This window comes from Girardinichthys multiradiatus, chromosome 4 (genome assembly GCF_021462225.1).
Source record: "Girardinichthys multiradiatus isolate DD_20200921_A chromosome 4, DD_fGirMul_XY1, whole genome shotgun sequence".
Lineage (NCBI taxonomy): Eukaryota > Metazoa > Chordata > Actinopteri > Cyprinodontiformes > Goodeidae > Girardinichthys > Girardinichthys multiradiatus.
In genome coordinates this window covers 3968569-3992159 of record NC_061797.1, presented here as the reverse complement: position 1 = coordinate 3992159, position 23591 = coordinate 3968569, and the positions used below count along the sequence as shown (strand labels likewise).

Here is a 23591-nt window from a genome sequence, read left to right as displayed (position 1 = left end):
ATTGGGCCCAAGTTTTTTGCTTGTTCCCCATTTGCAACTTTCAGTGTGAAATGAGGGTACATATCAGCTTTAAGTTTATACAAAATCGGTAGCTCCTCCTACAATTTAGCAGCGGCAGCAACCCCTTGCGCCAATTTACCCATAACTAGGAATCGTCAGACTGGTATTCGGCTTGCAAAAGCTTTAACACCATTTCCCATTTGTCCTGCTCTGGGGATCTTAGGTAGTTCAGGGTGACATGAAGGGGGTCTGCTGGGGTATTGTAAGAACGGAGAGAAGTTATCCAAGTTTCCCAGAGTTTCATGACATCAATCAAGGTGTTATCTTCAGGATGCACAGCATTTCCCCACCAGACACAAGCATTGTTTTCATTGTAACCTCCTGTTTGGTTCAACTGGTTTGTGTCTGAGTTATGGGTCCTAAAAATCTTGCCATTTGGGAAAATCACATCAGTGTATGAATATGAGCAAACAATTGTGGCACAGAGCTCAGCGATCAAATCATGTGCCAGTAAGTTCAGAGGACACTGTTTCTGAAGTAGAAACCCATGCAGAAAAGTTATGCTGGTTTCTTCAAAGGGGAGCATACATTCAACTGGTCTGGAAAAATAGCATTTCTGTTTGTTACCGGAAAATCCCAATACTTCTGTGTGTTTGTGAGAGGTTGGGAGATCAAGGTTTAAAGTACTGTACCTTGCTCCTGTTGAGGCTTAAAGCTTAAAGTGTTATTATTGTGTTTACCATTATAAGATGAATTATGTGAATTCTTTCTTCTGTGCATAAGGAAACAGGCCTGTCTGGAAACAGATTACATTAGGGAAAAGTTCTTGGCGAGAGGTAAGACTAATGGGTTTGTTATTGCGGGAAATCTTGTGATATACTTTTTGGACCTCGTCTGCACTGTAGTTTGAACATCATTTCGTTTTCTGTTTCAACTGTTTCTCCCTTTTCTTAAAAGGCCGGGGATACAGCTCCACTCTGTCCTGCCTGCTGTCCACCTCTCCTACTTGGTGTGCTCAGAGCAGCTGTAGGCATCCCTCTGTAGCAGCTGAGAGGCAGAGAAACATAAAGAACGTTTGCAGTTTTTACTGTTGTAGACAAAGTGAGAGAGCATTATTTCACATGCAGTTACCCCAGTATAATAGAAAAAAAAACCGAAGTATTTAACAAAATAAAGCAAAATAAACCCAGTAGCTTCCTCCAAACTAAGTTAAAAGAGGATTGGGACCAAATGTGGCCCACTAACCACGCCACAGCGGGATGTGAGCTGGGTGCTCCAATGCCACACCCCAAACAATTCAACCACCGGTAAGAGTCACCGGGATCCAGATGTAGGAAACAGCCGAACGTGCTGAAATTTGTCGGCGCAACAGTTCACAGCAGTCCGGAGAAAAAACAGCAGCGATTCAGTTATCAGGAGTGACCTATGAGATTTAATTAGTTGATCACTAGTTCAGTTAAAGTAAGAAACTTGAGCTGACAATGAGAATTAACATAATTGCCCACCTGCTGATCCACACACCCACGCACACACACACGCACAGGAGGAGGAAGAGAAGCAGAATCAGCACTGTGGCGTTCACCTATAATCATACTAAACTTAGCTTTTCTACAAAGACCAGCCATAGTGCAGCAAGAAAGAACACCTAGCACAAGGAAATCAAAGCCGCATAAACCACACTTTGCGATGTGTCACTCGTCTGCAGCCAAGTCCGACAGGACGCGAGCCACTCAGTGGAGGCGCACAGGAGACATGCGTCTCAGAGGCATGGGGCAGCTTCTTTTTTACCACACCCACTTGAGTCAACCGGAAGTTCTTACTGGAACTTAGTTGTACAGAATTAAACATCTTTATACCACTACATTCTACTCCGCCTTCTTGCATCGTCGACCCGACGATGGCTAATTCAAAGCTAATACTATCTGTTAATTCCAAGGTCTAAACATAGCTGAAACAGTTGACAAAGATGCTGAAGAGCCCCCAGGATGAATGTCTAATGCTGGCCTTGGGAGATGGTGCACATTAGAATGCTGACCAGCAGTTGAATGTGTGGACCTACGCAAAGCCACTGGGTCAGCAGAGCTGACAGATGGAACAGCCAGAGATGTAGAAGCTCCGGTAGATATGGCTGGTTTAAGAGGTGACCTCTCTGCTTGGGACGCTGTTTGAGGCACTGAGCTACTAGAATGTAGGGTGGAAACAATCACCAGGGGTTGCTGTTCACAAACAAACAGATCATAATCAAATGGGCCCTCATCTTCAGATGCTGACTTTTCTGCAGGAGGTAAGTTATAGGGAGGAATGTGATCAGGAGGAACGACGCCAATTACAGGCTTTAGCATGATACGGTGCACTTGTCTCACTTTAGTCTGGTCATCCACCGGCACAATAGTGTAGACAGAGCCACCCTCGTTTGGCACCCTCAGCACTTTGTACTTCACAAGCTCCATCGATCCCTCATCTTATGAGGCCCTCTAGCACTAAAATCATGCAAAAATACCAACTGTCCTTAATTTAATGGCAAATGTTTCACATGGGCATCATGGGCCTGTCTCCGGCGATCTGCAGCCTGTTTCAAGTGCTCCCTGGCCCCATCAAAGGCTACCTGCAATCAAGCTTGATGCTTTTGGACCCACTCATGCACAGAACCACCAACTGGACTCTCAACTCTAACCAGTTGAATATCTAGAGGCAGTCTAGGTTCCTGACCAAACTTTAAAAGAAAAGGCGAGTCTCCAGTAGACCGATGAGGAGTTGTGTTGTAACCAGAAAGAACCTGTGGCAAACAAGCATGCCAGTCCCTTTTCCGGGACACAGGCAGTGTTCACAACAGGTTGTGAAGCGTGTGATTAAAGCGCTCACATTGGCCATTGCCTTCTGGGTGATATGGAGTGGTACGTGATTTTACAATACCATACAAATTACACAACTGCTGGATAAGGAGGCTTTCAAAATTACAACCCTGGTCGGAATGTAACCAAGCAGGAACACCAAACTTCTAAAATCATTCAGACACCAAAACCTTAGCCACAGTGGCAGCCCGCTGATCCCGTGTGGGGACAGGAACAGTGTATTTACTGAAAACATCTGTCAAGACCAACACATTTTCCAAACCATTTTGAGTGGGCTCTAAGGTGGTGTAATCAATGGCCAAAATTTCATTAGGGCGCGATGCCAGTAGATGTCCCATGTAGCCATAAGCTTTAGGATGGACATCCTTTGCTGCTTTGCACCTCTCACAAGCCTGGCACCATTGGGCCACATCAGAGGTCATATGAGGCCAGTAACACCGTCACTCATCTGCAGCCAAGTCCAACAGGACGCGAGCCACTCAGTGGAAGCGCACAGGAGGCGTGGGGCGGCTTCTTTTATACCACACCACTTGAGTCAACCGGAGGTTCTTACCGGAACTTAGTTGTACAGAAATAAACATCTCTATACCACTACACAACAAAGACATGTGAAATTATCCCATGTTCAGCCTGTTACATCTGTCCTAATTCATAAATGATTTATTCTGATCAGCAGCGTAAAGGTCTGTTAAACTAAAAAAATATGTAGGTTCTGCAGACTTTGAGAATTTTTGGTTTTGGTAAGCTCCTCCTTATGAAAACCAAACTTGTCATGATCATCATGGTCAGTTTGCTCTGTAAAGTCAGACCTTTTTGATGTCTTTAGGGGTTTGCATCAAACAAAGACAACATGTGAAAACAGCACAAAAAATAGGTCTTATTCTAACAGCAACTTTATAGGATGAGTCCTAGTTCTGTATTACACTCCCCATTGTTGCCTTTCATTTGTTGTTGGGATGTTTGTATGGGGTTTGTCTGGGGGTGTTGGTCCCAGTTTTCAGTTGGTTCTTGGGCCCGGTGCCTGTCACTAGCCTATGTCCCGATGGATTCGCCTATGCCTCCCTCCTTTGTGGGAACTCGGCAAACGGGGGTGCCTATTAGGGTCAGCCAGGGAGCTGGCTTCCTGGGAGAGCATTTTGTCCCCCAGTCCTTCCCTCCCCATCCCTGGACACCTCACTCCACCCATTCCATCACCTTACCACTCATGTAGGGCCTTGGGGTGTGGATGTGTCATTGGAGTGCCGCAAGGGTTTTCCATCTCTGTGGTCCCAAGGCAACCTGGGCCCCAATTATAATGTACAATTTAGACATTCTCACTTATAACATTTTCATGACATTCACATGTAGGGCCTTGGGGGTGGGCGCGCTGCACTCAATGGCATCAAGGGGGGAGTGGGGGAGGAGGTGGCAAACTCTATTCCCCAACTGTTTTTCGTTTTAAATGCACACTACAACAACACGCATCAACATCGCATTTGAGCGAGCAGAGGAAGGCCTTGGGGTCGTTTGGGATCTAGGACGGGGTTGGGGTTCAGGTCTTGGGGGTTGTCAGGTGCTGGGACTGGTGTTTCGGCTCCCTCGGGATCGCTTGGATTTCTTTGGATCTTGGTCCCCGGCCTCAGTGCCCGGTCCGTCGTTTGGGGGCGCCGGGCTCCAGTGAGGGGGTCTCAGCTGGGCAGTGTGTGGCGTTGATTGGGATGTGGCTTCGCTTTGGTGGAGGGGCTGCTTGGTGTGGCGGGGTGTGCCGTGCGGTTGTGTGGGTGGCTGGCATGCTGGGGCACCTGTGGGGTTTGGGTGTGGGGTTGGCGGGGTGCCTGGTCCTTGGCGTGCTGTGGTGGCCTTCCTCCAATGGTTCCTTCTGTGGCACTGGCCTCTGGCCGGGCACCGGGCTGCGGTTGTCTTGTGCCTGCACTGGGGCGGCTGGCGGGATGTGCTTGGCCTGGAGCGGTTGGCCTGCCTGGCCCGGTTACCCGGCTGGTGCATGTTTCTTGCTCATGGACTGGTGGGCTGGGGCTGCTGGCCCTGGCCGCATGGTTGGCGGTGTGCTGCTCTGCTGGCTGTCATGTCTGAGGGGGGATCAGGGTGGTGGGCTAGAGGGTGGCGTAGAAGGGCTGCAGCATTTGGGGTGGGGGGGTTGTTTCCTCTTCTTGGATGTGGGGCAATTGAAACGGCTAAGCAGCGATGGTAGAGCTGAGCTGGATAATGTTTCTCCCTGGGCTATCATTGCAGTGGCGGTGATGTGGTGTGTTTGTGTGGTTGCAGGAGGCGTGTTGGCCCCAGGTGCTTGCCACTGGCCGGGAACCTCTTGCCGGGTGAGTTTGTCCCGTCTTGGTGTGGGGTCAGAAGTTCTGTTGTGGGCCCGGTGCTCGGTGGTGTCTGCCTTGTTGCGCCTGTGGGCAGAGGCTAGAGTGACGTTGCGTCGGGCCCTTGCCTTGCCGTTGCAGCGTGTGGTGGGGGGTGGCGGGGGTGCTCGGAGCAGGACTGTGTGTGGAGCTTGCGCTGTGTGGGTGTGGCTTCGTCAGCTTTTCGTGGATGGAGCTCACCTGTGGGGCTGTTCCCCTGTGGGGAGGGGATTTATGGGGTTTGGGTACGGGGGCATGTATTCGATATCTGTATCCTGGTTGGGGGTGACCCTCTAGGGAAATTCATGTTGGGGTTCATGGGGGGTGGGGGGCTCATGGGGTTAAGATCAGAATTCATTGGGGGTTGTGACTGTATAATCCTGTGGCGGCTCTGGTTCGCGGGCTTGTTTGGACCAGGTAGACCCCTCTTTTGTACATGGCCCCCTCTCCGAAGGAGGATGGGGGTCGTTGGGGACTGGGGTCGGGGTGGAGGTTAGGGTTAGGTTCGGGCGGTGCTGGCACTAGTCTGGGCTGGTGCTGGGGCGGTCTGCCTGTCTTGACTCCCGGAGGGAAAGGGACCAACCCTTGGATCCGGGGACCGGTTGTCCCTCTGGGGTTTTGGCATCTGAACCTAGGTGTAAAGAGTATGTATGGGGAGTGTGAGTGAGTGTACGACGTCCATTGTTGTTTGTGTTTACGTTGGGTGTGTTGGTGTGAGTGTTTTCATGTGTACGCATAAGGGTGGGAATGTGTGATTGTGACTGTGTGTGCCTGTTTTTTTTTTGTGTCAGGTTACGTCTGACACTCCAGAAGACTCAGGTGGAGGCCTCACCAATGTCCTGGATCAAAGACTACCGACAAACAGACCACAGTTTGTGAGACTGAAGAGTTGTGTGTCTAACCAGGTAGCCAGCAGCATAGGAGCATCACAGGGGACTGTACTCTCACCATTCCTTTTCACTCTGTACACCTCAGACTTCCAGCACAAGACAGACTCCTGTCATCTACAGAAATACTCAGATGATTCTGCAGTTGTGGGGTGGATCAGAGATGGACAAGAAGCTGAGTAGAGGGAGCCTTCACCTCCACTTCTTCTCCATCACGGGAGAAGAAGTGGAGGTGGAGGAGGAGTATAAATACCTTGATGTTCATCTGGACAACAGACTGGAGTGGATATGCAACTGTGAAGCTGTCTACAAGAAGGGACAGAGCAGACTGTACTTCTTGAGGAAGCTTAGGGCCTTCGGTGTTTCCATCGATATGCTGCATATTTTCTATAAGTCTGTTGTGGAATGTGTGATCTCTTCTGCCATCATCTGCTGGGGTCGCAGCATCAGAGCCAGGAACTTAAAAAAGCTCAACAAGGTAATAAAGAAGGCTGGCTCTGTTCTGGGTACTCCTCTGGAACCTCTGGAGATCATTGTGCAAAGACGGATTCTTCAAAAAATCAAGAACATTATGGTGGACCCTGAGACTGTCCTACAACAACAGAGTGTCTTCAGTCAGAGGCTTCTTCAGATCTGCTGTAAGACAGACCGCTACAGGAGATCCTTGCTGCCCACAGCCATCAGCATCTACAATGGCTCTTTGAAGAAACCTGCATAATATGAGCTACAATATTTAATTTCCCTTTAGGATTAATAAAGTATTTTTGAATCGAATTTGAATTGAAAATAAATTGGACCTGTCTGTCTTGTAAAATTTATTGAGATGAAATAGATAAATAAATGTAATTTAATTTCTGCTATGTTAATAACTTGGCAGAAGTCGTCTTTTTCTGGACTTTACTAATCTGTTTTAGTTATTCACTGCAGGTAGGATATCAACTATCGAGGACCGAATCTCACTAAAAAAAAACAACAACTCTGCCTTTAATATTTCAGTGAGGAATCACGTTGGAGATTCCACACTAAAAATAAGAGTCAAATGTTACTATTCGTTATATATGCCATCCAATTACATCAACCGTGTATTTATGTCCACGCTTCAGGCCGGTAGGTGGCTGTAATATGGATTTTAGAAAGGCGCCACGTACCTCCGAAGAAGAAAATAAAAACACGAAGAAGAAATCTTTGTTCTGGCGGTAGTGTGTGTGACACCGAAACCGACACGTTTTGATTAGTTTTGTAAAAAAAAAAAAACGTGTTCAACCTAAAGTCTGGGTTTATTTTCGGCATGGTGAAACTATCTGCAGAGCTGATAGAGCAAGCTGCTCAGTACACCAACCCGGTGAGAGATAGAGAACTGGATTTGCGAGGTAACTTTAACCGGTTCCTTCACAGCAGCATCAGGCCTCGTTGCTTTAACTCCATTCAGATAGCGCAAATTACTGTAGGATTAACCCCGACACCGGACTAAATATTAGGTCTTACAAAGCTTTTATAATAGGTGCTTTACTTCACGGCAGTGCTACTTGTTTAATATTGTTGGCTAATCCGTGGAATCTGGCCTGCTAACGCTAGCATGGTGGTAGGAAGTCAAAGTTGTCAGAGATAAACGACAAGCAGTAGAGTTACCGTAGTTTCCAACGTGGATTTAAATGCTAAATGAAAAAGCTCAAGGCCTGATGTGTTTGTGTGAAAGACTAAACTAATAAGACACTTTAAATGTGTGTGTGTTTCTGGACCGCATTTGTTCTACCACCCTTTCCTGTGGTTAACTTTAAAGGTTATAAAATCCCAGTACTGGAAAACCTCGGAGCTACTCTGGACCAGTTTGACACCATTGATTTCTCTGACAACGAAGTGAGGAAACTAGATGGCTTCCCTCTGCTCAAAAGGCTGAAAACGTTGTTGATGAACAACAACAGAATCTGGTAAGTTAGTTTGGCCTGGACTCAAAACATGTCTGATTGAAGTCATTAGATGCTCATTTTCAAATAACTTTATCCTCACTGGCATGTGTCTGACATCGATGTGAAATGATCTAATAAGGTGATCACATCATGGAAGTAGTGGCATGTTGAATGGATCACTGGTATTATCAGGCAGTGCCAAGAGAATCCAACCAAGGTTCCCATGACACCTCATAGATGTATTAGACACCATTAGTTTAATAGTAAAGGATTATCTGATGTTACTCTGTCTGTTACTGATATTTAAAATTAGGGCAGCCAATAAATACAACATGTAACATAATTTTTATATACAACCATATAACATAAACATTATTTTTCTGTGATGTGGCCACTATATCGTTCCCCTGTGATGTATGACCTGGTGACCTAGCATGCTGAAACATTCTGAATGAAGCAGTCAGTCCATGTCTCTAAAGATCAGATGATGGAGACATTTCACTTCACCAATATGCATCGTCTTTACAGATCTGCTCTACCTCCAACACAGGAGAGAAGGAGATAGACTAAAGATAATAAGTTAGGACCTTTTTCTAAACGATCTGCTGGTTAGAACTCATTCCTTTATAAGCTAAAGCTACTTGAATGCTTGCTGAAAATCTAGTAGCAAACAAAGACGGAAGCCCTTTCAGGTCTGCCTGTGGCTCTTGTAGTTTCACATATTTACAGTCTATAAAACCACAGCAAGACTATGTGGCTCACAGATGGACCTCCCTGGTTCTTTGAAGAGTAATATATAGTAAACCATAATTGAAATCATCTATTCCAATCACTTCTATGTCCACAGAAGCCAAGCACCTATACATGTAGACTGTTTCTACAAACATTCGTGAACGAGTGGGTCACTCTCAGGAACTCTGCGAACTCCTGCGTGGTATTCTGATAGGATGCCACCTTGGCAACAGTTCCAGTTGTGAAATTTTCTCACTCCTAAATATCCCACAATCAACTGTCCGTTGTATTATAACGACAGTAACTCAGCCCGGAAGTGGTAGGCCAAGTAAAACTGACGGAGAGCTGGCAGGACAATGCAGACTTACAGACTTTTTGCAGAGTCAGTCAATACAGATCTCCAAACTTCACGTGGCCTTCAGATTAGCTTAAAAACAGTGCGTAGAGAGATTCATGGAATTAGTTTCCACGGCCAAGCAGCTGCATCTGAGCCATCCATCACCAAATGCAATGCAAAACGTCGGATGCAGTGGTGTAAAGCACGCCACCACTATACTCCAGAGCAGTGGAGGCATGTTCTCTGAAGTGACGATTCACGCTTCTCCATCTGGTAATCTAAAAGATGAGTCTGGGTTTGGCGGCTGCCAGGAGAACAATACTTGTTTGGCTGTATTGTGCCAAGTGTAAGGTTTGGTGGAGGGGGGATTATGCTGTGGGGTTGTTTTTACAGGAGCTGGGCTTGGCCGTTTAGTTCCAGTGAAATGAACTCTGAATGCTTCAGCAGACCAAGAGATTTAAGACACTTCCAAGGTGCTAAATTTGTGGGAACAGTTTGGAGATGACTGTGCACCAGTGCACAAAGCAAGGTCCAAAAAGACATGGATGAGAGTTTGGTGTGGATGACCTTGATTGACCTGCAGAGAGTCCTGACCTCAACCTACTAGAACACCTTTGGGATGAATCAGAGCGGAGACGGAGAGACAGGCATTATCATCCAACATCAGTCTATGACCTCACAAATGTGCTTCAGGAAGAATGGTCAAAAATTCCCATGAACACACTCCAAAACCTTGTGGAAAGCCTTCCCAGATTAGTTGAAGTTGTTATAGCTGCAAAGCGTGGACCAACGTCATATTGAACCCTATGGATTACGAATGAGATGTCACTTAAGTTCATATGCGAGTCAAGGCAGGGAAGCAAATACTTTTGGCAATACAGGGTATTTGCTGATCTTAATTAGTAAAGGCTCATATTGGGAGATTGCATCAGGTTGGGTTGTCATATAGTTTTATTGCTCAGCATTAGAGCTGAAACAATTAATCAGATTAATGGAGATAAATCGTTTATTGAAATAATTGTCATCTGATATAGTAATCGAATAATTGTTAACTGGAATACACAGACTCTAAAGCATACCATTTGCTGAAAGAACAACCCACTCAGAGCAGTAATTAGGGAAAAATTGTACAAATGATATATACATTTAGCATTTAAGATGAAAAACCTTTATCTGTAAATATGCTCTATCCAGAACTCCTCAAGTGGCAAAGCTTTAGCTTCACCTGGTACAAATTCAGTAACAGATCTCCTATTTAGCACCTTTTGCTATCTGATTATTAATCGGAAAAATAGTTGACAGATTAATCAATTACCAAACAATTGTTAGTTGCAGTCCTACTCAGCATGTGTGCCGCACAGGTGTCACAGTGGGCTGGTGTTGGACCTGATGGGTATGTGAGGGGATCAGATTTGGTTCCTATTGTAAAGAGTAGACCTCATGTTAGATGAACAGGAAGTCCTCTGTGATATTTGACCTGTGCTTAGCCAGCGTTCTATTACCTAGTGCTTCCACACTTGCACCCAGTGCTGTCTGGACCTGATCAGATCGCTCAGGACAGATGTTAGTGCTGGGTGTGAACAAGATCATAGAAATTTCTCTCAAACATCTCTATGCTTTTCTTCTTCTTTGTAGTCAATCATTTTTGTATCAAATGTTAGATATTTGTTAAAATAACCTGCTAGTTTGTGCTGCCGGTGATTGGCTCTGCTATGATTACCCAGACTGATGGAATCTGATGAGATCTGACGCAGCCTCTTGTTTCTAACACGAGGGGCAGCTGTTAATCAAGGGTAGGGAAATTGTTTTCTTTTGTGTTGCTCATCTTGCTGTGTGTTCCTCCAGTCGGATTGGGGAGAATCTGGAGCAGTCCCTGCCAAGTCTCAGAGAGCTGGTGCTCACAAACAACAGCATCCAGGAGCTGGTGAGTAACTTTTCCTAGAAGACCCAATCTGTGCTGTTTGGAGTATCTGTGAGGGGGAACCAAGTCGGAGCAAACATTCAATTCAATTCAGTTTATTTATATAGTGCCAATTCACAACACATGTTGTCTCAAGGCTCTTCACAACAGTCAGGTTCATACATTCCAATTAATCGTAACCATTGAACAGTTCAGTTAGATTCAGTTTTTATTCAAATTGGATAAAAAGTTTTTCTATCTAAGGAAACCCAGCAGATTGCATCCAGTCAGTGACTTGCAGCATTCCCTCCTCCTGGATGAGCATGTAGAGACAGTGAACAGTGACTGGCGTTGACTTTGCAGCAATCCCTCATACTGAGCATGCATGTAGCGACAGTGGAGAGGAAAAACTTCCTTTTAACAGGAAGAAACCTCCAGCAGAACCAGAACCAGGCTCAGTGTGAGCGGCCATCTGCCACGACCGACTGGGGGTTTGAGAGAACAGAGCAGAGACACACAAAGAACAGAAGCACTGATCCAGGAGTACTTTCTTTGGGAAGCAAAAGTAAATGTTAATGGATGTAGCTCCTTTAGTCGTTTCACCTAGAAAGAAAGAACAGATAAACTCTGAGCCAGTTTTCAAGATTAGAGTCTGAAAGAGAGAACATAGAGATAGTTACAGTAGAAGCTCAGTCAATTTCCATGTCTAGGAGAGAGAAAGGGTTAAACACTAAAAGACAGGGCCATGTGGATCATTAGTAGAAGGTGAGCATTAAGTTGTTGCCAGCAGAAGCTCGGATGATGCCCCCCTCCAGAAAGGTGTCACATGTAGACATAGAGCCAGTCCAGGTGTAGCTTCTAGGAGGAGAAAAGAGAGAACAAAGTTAAAAGCTGAAATAACAGCAAATAATGCAAAATTAGAGAGTAGTATGAGAATGTAGCAAAGAGGGTGAAAGTGGTTATTATGTCCTCCAGCAGCCTAAGCCTATAGCAGCATAACTACAGAGATAGTTTCAGTTCAGATTATTTATTTATATAGCACTTATTTACAACAATGTCATCATAAGAGGCTATTGAATTAAAACTTAGCTTAACCTCTGCTGCTCTTCTAACTGTTTTTGTTAAACCTTTTTTTGCCCCAGAGAACTTTTTTAATCTTTGCTTTTAAACCACAAGGTTTTAAGTTATCCGTTGCCAAAAATGGGAAAAGGACTACATGTTTGTTTTAACTGAGACTTTTTTTCTTCTAATTTTGATGATTAAAGCTTCAGTAATATAAACCTGAAATTCTGTGTCTCAGAATATTGTGAAAAGTTGTTGCATATTCATAGAAAGTTGAGTGAAAGGAGAAGGAGTGGGAGCAAAATGTGCCAGGAGAGGATTGTCAAGCAAAATCCAATTGGGGAAGCTTCACAAGGAGTGAACTGAGGCTGGAACCAACGCCTCAAGAGCCACTACAGACAAGTCAAGCCGCTCCTGAACCAGAGGCATTGGCAGAAGTGTCTCACCTGGTCTAAGAAGAAAAAGAACTGGAGTGTTGCTTGGTGTTTCAAAGTCCTTTTTTCAGATGAGAGGGACGACTGCATCTGTGCACCGCCCAAACAGCCTAAAAGCCTGAACTGCTCCGTCTCTAGCCTTGAATTGAAAGTCCTTTGGATGAAGAGCGAATTTTGACTGAGAACCTTACAGCATGTTTCACTCCAAATATAACAAATCTATATGAGTTTCACTTCCTCAAATGACTGACAAAAATATTGAACTTTTTCCACACTATTTTATTTTTCTTTAGCTGTGCTTGTAGATGTAGTGAAGGAGGATATACAGAGGGTTGGGGAGACAAAGGAGGGTGCTAGGAAAGGGTGAGATGGTGGCAGAAGATCCACAATGGCGCCCCCTAGACTACATTAAGGATGAAGTCAAATCTTCTGTAGCTGGATTTATGTAAAATGGTGTCGGCAGACTCGTCATTTTAAATATACTCATGGCATGAGGAATTTAGGGTCTAATTTAAGCAGGTTGTAAAGGTAAAGTCTATTTATTTCCATCTTTTGTGACCAGCTACTTTAAAAACATCTGCTCATGTAACAGAACTGTGTGTTCTGTTTGTTTGTTCTCCTTTTGTCTGTAGGGAGATTTGGACCTCCTGGCCTCAGTGAAGACGTTAACCCTTCTCAGGTATGCTTTCACATATAGTTCTAATGGGTCTAAGCCATCAACATACAGACATGCGTCACAATCTTTTCTGTATTTTATAGCTTGTTAAAGAACCCTGTGACAAACAAGAAGCATTATAGGCTCTACGTCATCAACAAAATTCCCCAGATCCGTGTACTCGATTTTCAGAAAGTAAAGCTCAAGGTAAATTGTGGCAAATCCAAAAGCTGTTGATGTTATTGATTCTGAATAGATCACCAAGTGCAATGAATGAAAAGGTATCCATGAATAAAAACTTTCCTCCAACTGTGTGTTGTTCCAGGAACGGCAGGAGGCAGAGAAAATGTTCAAAGGCAAACGAGGCGTTCAGCTCGCTAAGGATATGGCCAGGCGAACCAAAACGTGAGATTTGTTAAACAGTAGTTTCTCAGGATCCCTGATGAAGTGCTTCATTGCCGCAGACCTAAAGTAGTATTTATATTCTATAAAATACATGTAGTTATGGGGTCATTGCAATGTGTACTCTGTCCCAATCACACAGATAAGGGGCAGGAGGCCATTGTCTAAATGAACTGTGTTCCTTTCAGATTCACTCCCGGTGGGGCTGCACAGCCCGACAAGAAGAGGACAGGGCCGTCTCAAGCTGATGTGGAAGCTATCAAGGTCAGTCTGTCAAGTGTGACCCATGGTCTCTCCCCAATCAGTCACATGATTTCTACACATCTGGAAATGTGTGGAATTCAGGCTTTTTTATGTACTCGGGTTGTCTAAAGGTTGCATCCATACACTATCACTCTACATGTTATGTAGGTTCTATAATTAGTCTCAGCAATAGAAATATCAGTAATATTCAGGGTAAATGCTTTGTGTTGAAAATCTGTAGGAGTCTGCAGCCAGCATGTGACTCATAACATTAGGGAAAAAAACATTCAATTAACGCCCTTTCACTGTGTTTCTAATAATATGCATTGATATGTTCACGCCAGACTTCAAAACCTTTGCCTCTGTGTCCTGTTGTGTTCTGGTGCCTATAGTACTCTACGCTGATGAGCTAAACGATGTCTAAAATCAAAGCAAATAAATAATGAGAGGAATAGAAACCGCCCTGAACCTAGTAGCCGAGCTCCGGTTTGGTGCCTTAAACATGCAGTCATTTAGAATTTGTATTTCAGGATGCCATCTCTCATGCTTCATCGCTGGCAGAGGTGGAAAGGTTGAAAGGCATGCTGCAGGCTGGCCAGATTCCAGGACGAGATCTCAGACCAGGTCCGTAATGCTGTTTTATGACTTTTTGTTTTATAAAATAGTAGAAATATGTAATAGAATCTAAAGAACCTTGAGAACACAGCTGTGTACAAAATACGAAAGTATGTTTCAAACATTATAAATCCTCGGTCATGTTTAATTAATGATATTTAGCCTATGGAGGGAGCTAAAATCTATGCAGGACTTAAAAGAACATCATTTTCTTGAGATCTTTGTGAATCAGCAGTGACCTAATTTTCCATCACTGCGTTGCTAAAGAAGATAGCCATGTGAGTCTGTAACTGATCCACACCTGTTATACTCCTGAAAAATGTGTCGTCAGGGATTACTCATTATGACACCTTAATGTAGAGCTGCACGCTGTCATTACGTCACTAAAGAACTGAATTCACTTCTGTTATCAATCACAATAAAACCAAGAAGAATCTCAGAATCTCTTTTGTGTGATGAGAGATCATCTCATTTATGTTCATTTGTTAACTCAGACCCCAGTGATATGGAAGAGGAAGAAGAGGAAGACTATAATAGTGCAGAGGCACGTATGGGTGAAGGTTACGGAGATGGCACGAATAACGGGGACCAAGGAGAGGAGGAAGATATGGAGGATGAGCCACATGAAAATGGATCCTGAATTTGATTTTTTTTTTTTCAGATTTCTTGTGTGGCACATAGGTGTGCTGTTTTATTTTGTATATTGACTCATTAAACAGATTTCTTGTACTTCTTTGAGTGAAACGACATTGTTTTGTCAAATAAAATCCCGCTTTATTTTTCTTCTGCAATCATTGCTGCATTGTGTTTGACTTAATCCACATTTTAGCAACAATATCTGAACATTTCCAGATACATCAGATTTTGACAGGAATATTTGTGAGCTAAATCAACAGTTCAGTGGTTTAATTACTGTGGCAGAGCTTGTGGTTTATTTACAGGATTTACAGACACTGGATTAAAAGTAGTTTTTTTCCTCCAGGCACCACTGTCCCTTTACATATGCTCGCAGGATCATGCAGCCTTCTGTTAACTAAAAGATGAAGTCTTCTCATTGTCTATCATCCATTCTCAGCTTGCTTGGACAAAGCACTGTACTGTTCCCTAACAGATTGCTCCATGTCTCTGCTGCTGAGCAATAGCTGCACAAAACCACAGGTGAAAGGATGTTTTCCCCAAGATAGCCGGCTGCTAAATGCATCATGTCCAAACAAAAAAGTGGGTGCTCTAGGATAGGGTTGATATTGAATATGTTTGTATTTGTTGCCTGGGAAATTAGCTTTTTTCCTCTTGTCATTTTAAAGTTTTCTTACCATACACAAATTAATGGGAAGCATGGATAACATGTTTTCAATTTACTTAAAAGTTCTCTGAAAATACAAGAAGCAACATTTTATTCTAGAATTGTGCAAAGAGGCATTCTTCATAAAAAGAACATTCTGGAGAACCGTGAGCATCCTCTTCATGAGACTGAGTGTCTTCAGTCAGAGGCTTCTTCAGATCCTTCCTGCCCACAGCAATCAGCATCTACAACGGCTCTTTGAGCAGACCTGGATAATATGAGCTACAACAACATTTAATTTCCCTTTGGGATGAATAAAGTATTTTTGATTTGAACTGAACAGTTTGTCCTGCTCACACTACTCCATTTAGCCATAAAAAGACAGTTGTTGGTGGTTAGAACTGTATGCTCCTCAGGAATGTTATTCTGTTTGTACTCATTGTGAACTAAACTAGAAGAGGAGCAAAAATAATCAGACCTTTTACATTTCTTTTCACATAACCACAAACTATAATTGAGTTTAAGCAATAGATCAACACAACATAGAGCGCCATCGTGAACTGGGGTAAAACGATACTTGGTTTATTTTGTGTTTACCTTTGTTTTTACAAATGAAAATGAAATGTTTGGTGTACATTTGCGTTCAGCTGAGGGTCTAGACTTTATAAAACCAATTTTTTTCTGGTATTAAAGCTCCAAGTATTTTGAGGTATTTGTCAACCAGCTTTGCACATCTAGAGCCTGATTTTTTTCCCCATTCTTTTGATCCAAATGCCTGAAGTTCTGTCAGATTTAAAAACAGCAAGTCCTACCACAGATGCTCAACTGGATTTAGGTCTGGACTTTGACTCGACCATTCAAACACATTAATCTTCTTTGATCTAACCCATAACATGGTTGCTCTGGGTGTATGTAGGGGTGTTGTCCTGCTGGAGGACGAATCCCCACCCTAGTCTCAAGTCTTGTGCAGCTTACAACAGATATTCTTCCATCATTGCCCTGTCCCTACAGACATTATGCATCCCTGTAGCACCATGCTGCCACCACCATGTCTTATGGTGGTGATGATGTGTTCAGGGGGATGTGGAATGTTAGTTTTCTGCCACACATCGCATCTGACCACAGCTGCGCCTCCTAGACATATGAAAATCATAGGCAGTAGAACAAAATAGTTGAATTTTCATCTGGATATTTTAGGAAGACTGTCAAAATGTCTCTTACAAGTTTATCTGGATAAAGTGACAATTTTTCAGTATGTGAGTTTTGTGTGGTTGGATGTGTCCGTGTCAGATTCTCCCAGCTAGGCTGGTGGTAGCTCTAGACATTAAGCTGAATCCCATCAATCAAGCATTTGCGTTGGATGCCTGTTACCTCTTTACATAGTGGCTCCAGCCACATCCTGTTCCCAGCTGATATCCTAACCCTTGGTATTTGCCCAGGACTTTAGAGATCAAAGTCTTAAAGGAATACCAGGGCACAACTAAGAAATTAAACACAGCAGGGAGCTGAACAGAAAACAGTACCTTTGGGCAAGGCGGTCCCACACAGCAAACATCCCCAAGTCAGTTCTTTCATTGACTAATGGGTGGAGATAAAAGGTATCCATGAGATTACTGTTAAACAAGGATGTTTACAATTCAGATTTAATCCAGTCTGATGAGTCAGGGAATGTTTTGTGAGCTACCTCTCCCAGAAATAAACCTAAAGAAATCCATGACAAAGTGTCTACAGGTCCTTCTCAAAATATTAGCATATTTTGATAAAGTTCATTATTTTCCATAATGTCATGATGAAAATTTAACATTCATATATTTTAGATTCATTGCACACTAACTGAAATATTTCAGGTCTTTTATTGTCTTAATACGGATAATTTTGGCAAACAGCTCATGAAAACCCAAAATTCCTATCTCACAAAATTAGCATATCATTAAAAGGGTCTCTAAAGGAGCTATGAACCTAATCATCTGAATCAACGAGTTAACTCTAAACACCTGCAAAAGATTCCTGAGGCCTTTAAAACTCCCAGCCTGGTTCATCACTCAAAACCCCAATCATGGGTAAGACTGCCGACCTGACTGCTGTCCAGAAGGCCACTATTGACACCCTCAAGCAAGAGGGTAAGACACAGAAAGACATTTCTGAATGAATAGGCTGTTCCCAGAGTGCTGTATCAAGGCACCTCAGTGGGAAGTCTGTGGGAAGGAAAAAGTGTGGCAGAAAACGCTGCACAACGAGAAGAGGTGACCGGACCCTGAGGAAGATTGTGGAGAAGGGCTGATTCCAGACCTTGGGGGACCTGCGGAAGCAGTGGACTGAGTCTGGAGTAGAAACATCCAGAGCCACCGTGCACAGGCGTGTGCAGGAAATGGGCTACAGGTGCCGCATTCCGCAGGTCAAGCCACTTTTGAACCAGAAACAGCGGCAGAAGCGCCTGACCTGGGCTACAGAGAAGCAGCACTGGACTGTTGCTCAGTGGTCCAAAGTACGTTTTTCGGATGAAAGCAAATTCTGCATGTCATTCGGAAATCAAGGTGCCAGAGTCTGGAGGAAGACTGGGGAGAAGGAAATGCCAAAATGCCAGAAGTCCAGTGTCAAGTACCCACAGTCAGTGATGGTCTGGGGTGCCGTGTCAGCTGCTGGTGTTGGTCCACTGTGTTTTATCAAGGGCAGGGTCAATGCAGCTAGCTATCAGGAGATTTTGGAGCACTTCATGCTTCCATCTGCTGAAAAGCTTTATGGAGATGAAGATTTCATTTTTCAGCACGACCTGGCACCTGCTCACAGTGCCAAAACCACTGGTAAATGGTTTACTGACCATGGTATCACTGTGCTCAATTGGCCTGCCAACTCTCCTGACCTGAACCCCATAGAGAATCTGTGGGATATTGTGAAGAGAACATTGAGAGACTCAAGACCCAACACTCTGGATGAGCTAAAGGCCGCTATCGAAGCATCCTGGGCCTCCATAAGACCTCAGCAGTGCCACAGGCTGATTGCCTCCATGCCACGCCGCATTGAAGCAGTCATTTCTGCCAAAGGATTCCCGACCAAGTATTGAGTGCATAACTGTACATGATTATTTGAAGGTTGACGTTTTTTGTATTAAAAACACTTTTCTTTTATTGGTCGGATGAAATATGCTAATTTTGTGAGATAGGAATGTTGGGTTTTCATGAGCTGTATGCCACAATCATCCGTATTAAGACAATAAAAGACCTGAAATATTTCAGTTAGTGTGCAATGAATCTAAAATATATGAATGTTAAATTTACATCATTGCATTATGGAAAATAATGAACTTTATCACAATATGCTAATATTTTGAGAAGGACCTGTATATCATTGTTCTTATTATTGAAATTAGGAGACTAACAACACTCCTAGACTTAGAATCCAATGCCTCAAAGATGAATTAGTGTGCAGATTTTCCTGCAGCAGAAGAATAAAACTGCAGTGGCAAAATGATACAGCTGTAAAACAAAAAAAGGTTATGCTAGATTAGGTTTATATGAAATGCTAAAATAATATGACATTACAATATAACTCATGATGTAAAAAGACTGCTGTGGTAGACAGGAGTATGTCAAATACAAATATCACACAATGATGCATCCAGTTCTTTAGATCTGGGTGATTACATTTGCGCTACAGGATGAATATCCTGGACTGAGGGAGCTCAGTCACTGGGACTAATGTATGCTCCATTCATTAACACAAGCCCAGAATCTTTCTCCTCCTTAGAGAAGCAGGAAACAGCTCAACATCAGGCCAAATTGTCTTCAGTTTCCTAAATGACCAGTGTGGACCATGTTGCAATTTCTTGGATATTAAAACAATTCCTTAAATATTTTTAAAACACATTTTTGAATTAATATGACTTTAACATAAAATTCATCCTCAAGGGTCATTCTAATTATTGCTGAATTATTGCTAATATTACCATGTAGTTACTATTCCTTCATGCATCTAAATATTCTTCAGACTGCCTGATGGATGTTTTTTATGCACTGAGGCATAATTTAGATCTTTTTGTTTGCACTCACCATTAATAATACCACAGAGGGAACAAATTGTAACATACACATTTTTTTTTAGATACATTTTGTTGTTGGAACTAATAAGCCCGGTTTTGTTGGGTCAATGGCAAATTGTGATCTTGGATATTGCCATAGACATTTATTTAGACAAGCTTTTAGTTAAATGTTCTACTTTTTGTTTTAAGCTTTTCCTACAGTCTTTGTATTTTATTACGCCTATATTTGTATTTATTTTATTTGTACTCTGTAAAAGCCTTTTGTGATTTTTAGCTTTGAAAGGTGCTACATAAATAAATGTACTTACTTACTTGCTTATGTAGAAATATATGTTGTGATTGTACTCACACCATGATACTTTTACCATCCATTCTCTAGACCTGCTTATCCTTGCAGGGCCTAATAGGTCTGGTTCCTGTCAATGGGCAAGTTGGCATGGGGAATACACTCTGGGCAGGTCACCGGTCCATCGCAGGGCAACACACATGCATACACACACTTATACCCTAATAGGCTCATACACAGGGACAACATGCACCTCCATGCAGAGAAACCCCAGTCTGAGATTCAACCGCAGGACCTCCGTGCCCTAACGCAACAGTGCTAACACTGGCAAATGATGCATCCCAACATACTTTCTTAAACAAAAAATAAAAATGTCAGCAAAAAAAAAAGTACAAATGTTGTCAGCTCACATTGGTTGAACATGAATTAATGACATGGGCACAAGGAAGGGTAAACTGTGGACAGGTCACCACAAAGACAACCATATTGATACAGATACTATTTCTATTCAGTCTTATATTTACCACTCAGGTCAGCTTGGAACCATCATCCCACATGTTTTCAGACTGAAATCTGATGAACATGCAGAAAACACATGAACACAAACTAACTCTGCATTCTGAGCCCCATTGGATGCACAGAAAGGGTTTGGATGTTTCTTAGAAAGCATACGAACAAGTCTCAAGTCACTGCAGTTGTGTTAAAGTAAAGCATGCTGTCTCCTTGGAAACCTTGTCTGATCGCGTCCACACGGTGGAACATTGGCCCTTCTCAAACTGCATATTCCAACTGGACATTTATTGCACTTGTATTCTGTCGTTCTATATTATTTGTAAGTTAATGATGTGGAGCAGAGGTTATCACTATGAATTGATTCCATACCAGCAGCAGAGGAACTCAGAGGTTTTGGAAAAGGAGAAGCTACAAACTGCCCTGCTATAGCATTTGAGGTTCAGTGAAAACCTTCGTCCTAAATAAATACACAACCTCACAGGTCACTTAGCAGCGTCTGTTTGATCATTATGAATGAGTAAAGGTAAGCAAAGGAAACAATGCTGACATAATCAGTTTTTTCAGTCAGTGTAATTATAGTCATTACAGTATAAGGTCACACTTTCTTGTTACTTCACATAAGATTCCCAACGCAAGAAACCAAACCTTATTTGTAGGAGTATTCTCATTTAAATAAGGTTTATTAATAAAATGCCTCATGTACATAGATGTAGCCAACTCTGACTTTAACATGAGTTACACAGTAACCTGAGTAGTGTGCTCTGATTAGATCACCAACTTAGAAAGTAGACATTTGTTACAGTATAAAAATCAGAATGACTATTGCAGCTGGTGGTCGTGTCCATGCCTGCCGTTAGCACTTTATTGATTAAAAAACTGTTTCTAATATTGATTTGCCACCTTCCCAGTGCTGATGTTTCTGTAAAAGGGAGCAGCTGTTTCACATCTCATCTTTAAAACAGTCCTTTTTTTTGTGGAATGTTTCTGCCTGCAAGTCAGAGCTTTACCTGCTGGGACCAAAATGAGTTATAGATGATCAAATGGACTGAGATGTAGGAGTAAAGTTTATAAACAATATATAGGTCATTCTTCTTTATACACTCATATTCAATAATTCAGAATAAGCGTTCTGATGATGCTCATTTCTCAGAGCTCCTTTTTAAAATAACCTTTAAGAAGAAATGAAACATACTTTTCATTAAGCCCACATTTTTGTATTAACTTTTTTATGGATCTGATGCAATATTTTAATCATAAATATTGTGTTTTTATTAGCTGTAGGTAGACAACCATAATATCAACAGTCTGTGTGTAAATAATCTATATAATGTGTTTCACTTAGTGATGGAGTTCCTGACATAAATCAACTTTTCAATAATATGCTATTTTATAGAATAGGTCTGTATATTTTTGCATTTCTTGTGTAGATCCTTACATTTACATAAGATTCAGGCATGTTAGTTTTTAAGTGGACAGGATTGAAATCCCTGCTACAATGACTATGACTTCTGGTTGTGCAGCCATCGTAGCACTACTTATGTCCTCTAAGGCCAGTGTAGGATGACCAGCAGGAAGAGTGGTTGCCTTGCAGTTTGAAAGTTGTGGGAACGATTCCAGCCCACTCCAGTTCCATTTGACGATGTACTGTTGGGCAACTTAAACTAAAAATATCACAGTTTGATGCCAATTCTCATTTTGGAAACCCAGTTTTTACTGCTTACAACAAATTGTTAGTTTTTCAGTAAATAACTGCTTTATCATTGTAATGAACCATATCATTTTAACTGAGCTAGATGACACAGATGTAGGGATATAGTTCTCCATGTGTCATATTGGGCTGAGGTGGAGCAGGACCAGAGTGCAAACAGGAGAATGGCAGCCGCATGGTGAGTTGAAAACATTTACTAATAACTGAACTGAGAAGTTAAAGCAGGGAACTCAGGCAGGGTTACAGGCAGAAACAGAGACATGGAACAAGGATGTCAGCAGTTGGATCCAGAGGTGAACAATGAAACCAGAGGGTATAAATACAGAGGTAGGGTGGAGAATGGACCAATGAATCAGGGGAACTAATCAGGAGAAATCTAAGGTAGCTGATGAGGGAGGTGATGCAAGGCAATTGAAGAAGGGTGGCTAATTGACACAGAAGAGCAGGAATCTAGGGGAATAACAAAACATCTAAATGAACAGAAAAAAGTAAACAATGGGACTAACTAAAGAACATAAACAGTGAGGAGCTAGATCTAAAAGGACATACAAACTAACACCTCCAACATAGGAATCCATGAAAGTAATCCAAACACAAGACTGAATGATGAATCTAAGCAACATACAACTGCATATATTTGGATAATAGTTTGCCAATATTTACAATCATTTCTGATCATGACACCATGCTGCTCATGTAGGTGTCATTATAATGTGAAGTATACTTTAATTTATTTAATAATACTATTTTGGAAACAAACCAAAAAACAAAGACCTGTTTTATTTAAAAGATGGAAGACAGCATCAGCTTTATAAGGCCAAATTATGCATGGTTAAATCTGGCACTCATTCCCATTGTACCTGCTTTTTTATCAAAGGTAAAAAACAAACTGCTGTTACTCAGAGACAAACAGGGTGTATATGGTGCTCACAGCAGTAACATGTTTTCTGAGTAAACAGTTTGTTTCAGTTCTTGCTTGTAGTTCAGCTCCACCTTTGCTGGAATATTATAAAAGGACTTGTGCTCCTATTGAGTTCTGTCATAGAGTCAACCCATCGGACCAAGATGGGCACCCAAGGACTCCAGCTAACATTATGGCTCGCCTGCCTGACTCTGCTGGTTGGCTCCAAGTCTCAAACTGGTAAATCTAAAGCGGAATATATTTTACAGCTTTACACATGGTGCTTAACTAACTAATTTAACAGCTCAAGTAAATTCACATAAAATGGTTCAGGTTCTTGGTGTAAATGTTTAGTCCTGAGACTTTTCTTTTTTTTAATACTTTCTGAGAAGGTAATTTTCATGATAGGTCACATTCACACTTTTTCATAGAACTCATGTAAGAGGAAAAATACTTAAACCTGAAAAAGGTAAACTTAAGTCTTGTGAAAATTATTC

At 42.5% G+C, this 23591-nt stretch overlaps 1 protein-coding gene across 1 annotated transcript; it reads left to right on the top strand.

The window, feature by feature from the left end:
- Positions 1 to 7217: 7217 nt before the first annotated feature.
- snrpa1 (small nuclear ribonucleoprotein polypeptide A') lies at positions 7218 to 15159 on the top strand. The gene is made up of 9 exons (XM_047362553.1): positions 7218 to 7451; positions 7862 to 8009; positions 10903 to 10981; positions 13086 to 13132; positions 13213 to 13315; positions 13434 to 13513; positions 13699 to 13774; positions 14284 to 14377; positions 14863 to 15159. Exons 1-9 carry the CDS (start codon positions 7370 to 7372, stop codon positions 15006 to 15008), a joined length of 855 nt encoding a protein of 284 aa, XP_047218509.1. The 5' UTR covers positions 7218 to 7369; the 3' UTR covers positions 15009 to 15159.
- Positions 15160 to 23591: the final 8432 nt, after the last annotated feature.

Bases quoted from the DNA above. Each gene is read 5' to 3' on its own strand.
- snrpa1 (XM_047362553.1), top strand. From the start codon at position 7,370: ATGGTGAAACTATCTGCAGAGCTGATAGAGCAAGCTGCTCAGTACACC. The intron at 10,982-13,085 runs GTGAGTAACTTT...TTTTGTCTGTAG, and splicing joins ACAACAGCATCCAGGAGCTG to GGAGATTTGGACCTCCTGGC. The intron at 13,316-13,433 runs GTAAATTGTGGC...GTGTTGTTCCAG, and splicing joins TTCAGAAAGTAAAGCTCAAG to GAACGGCAGGAGGCAGAGAA.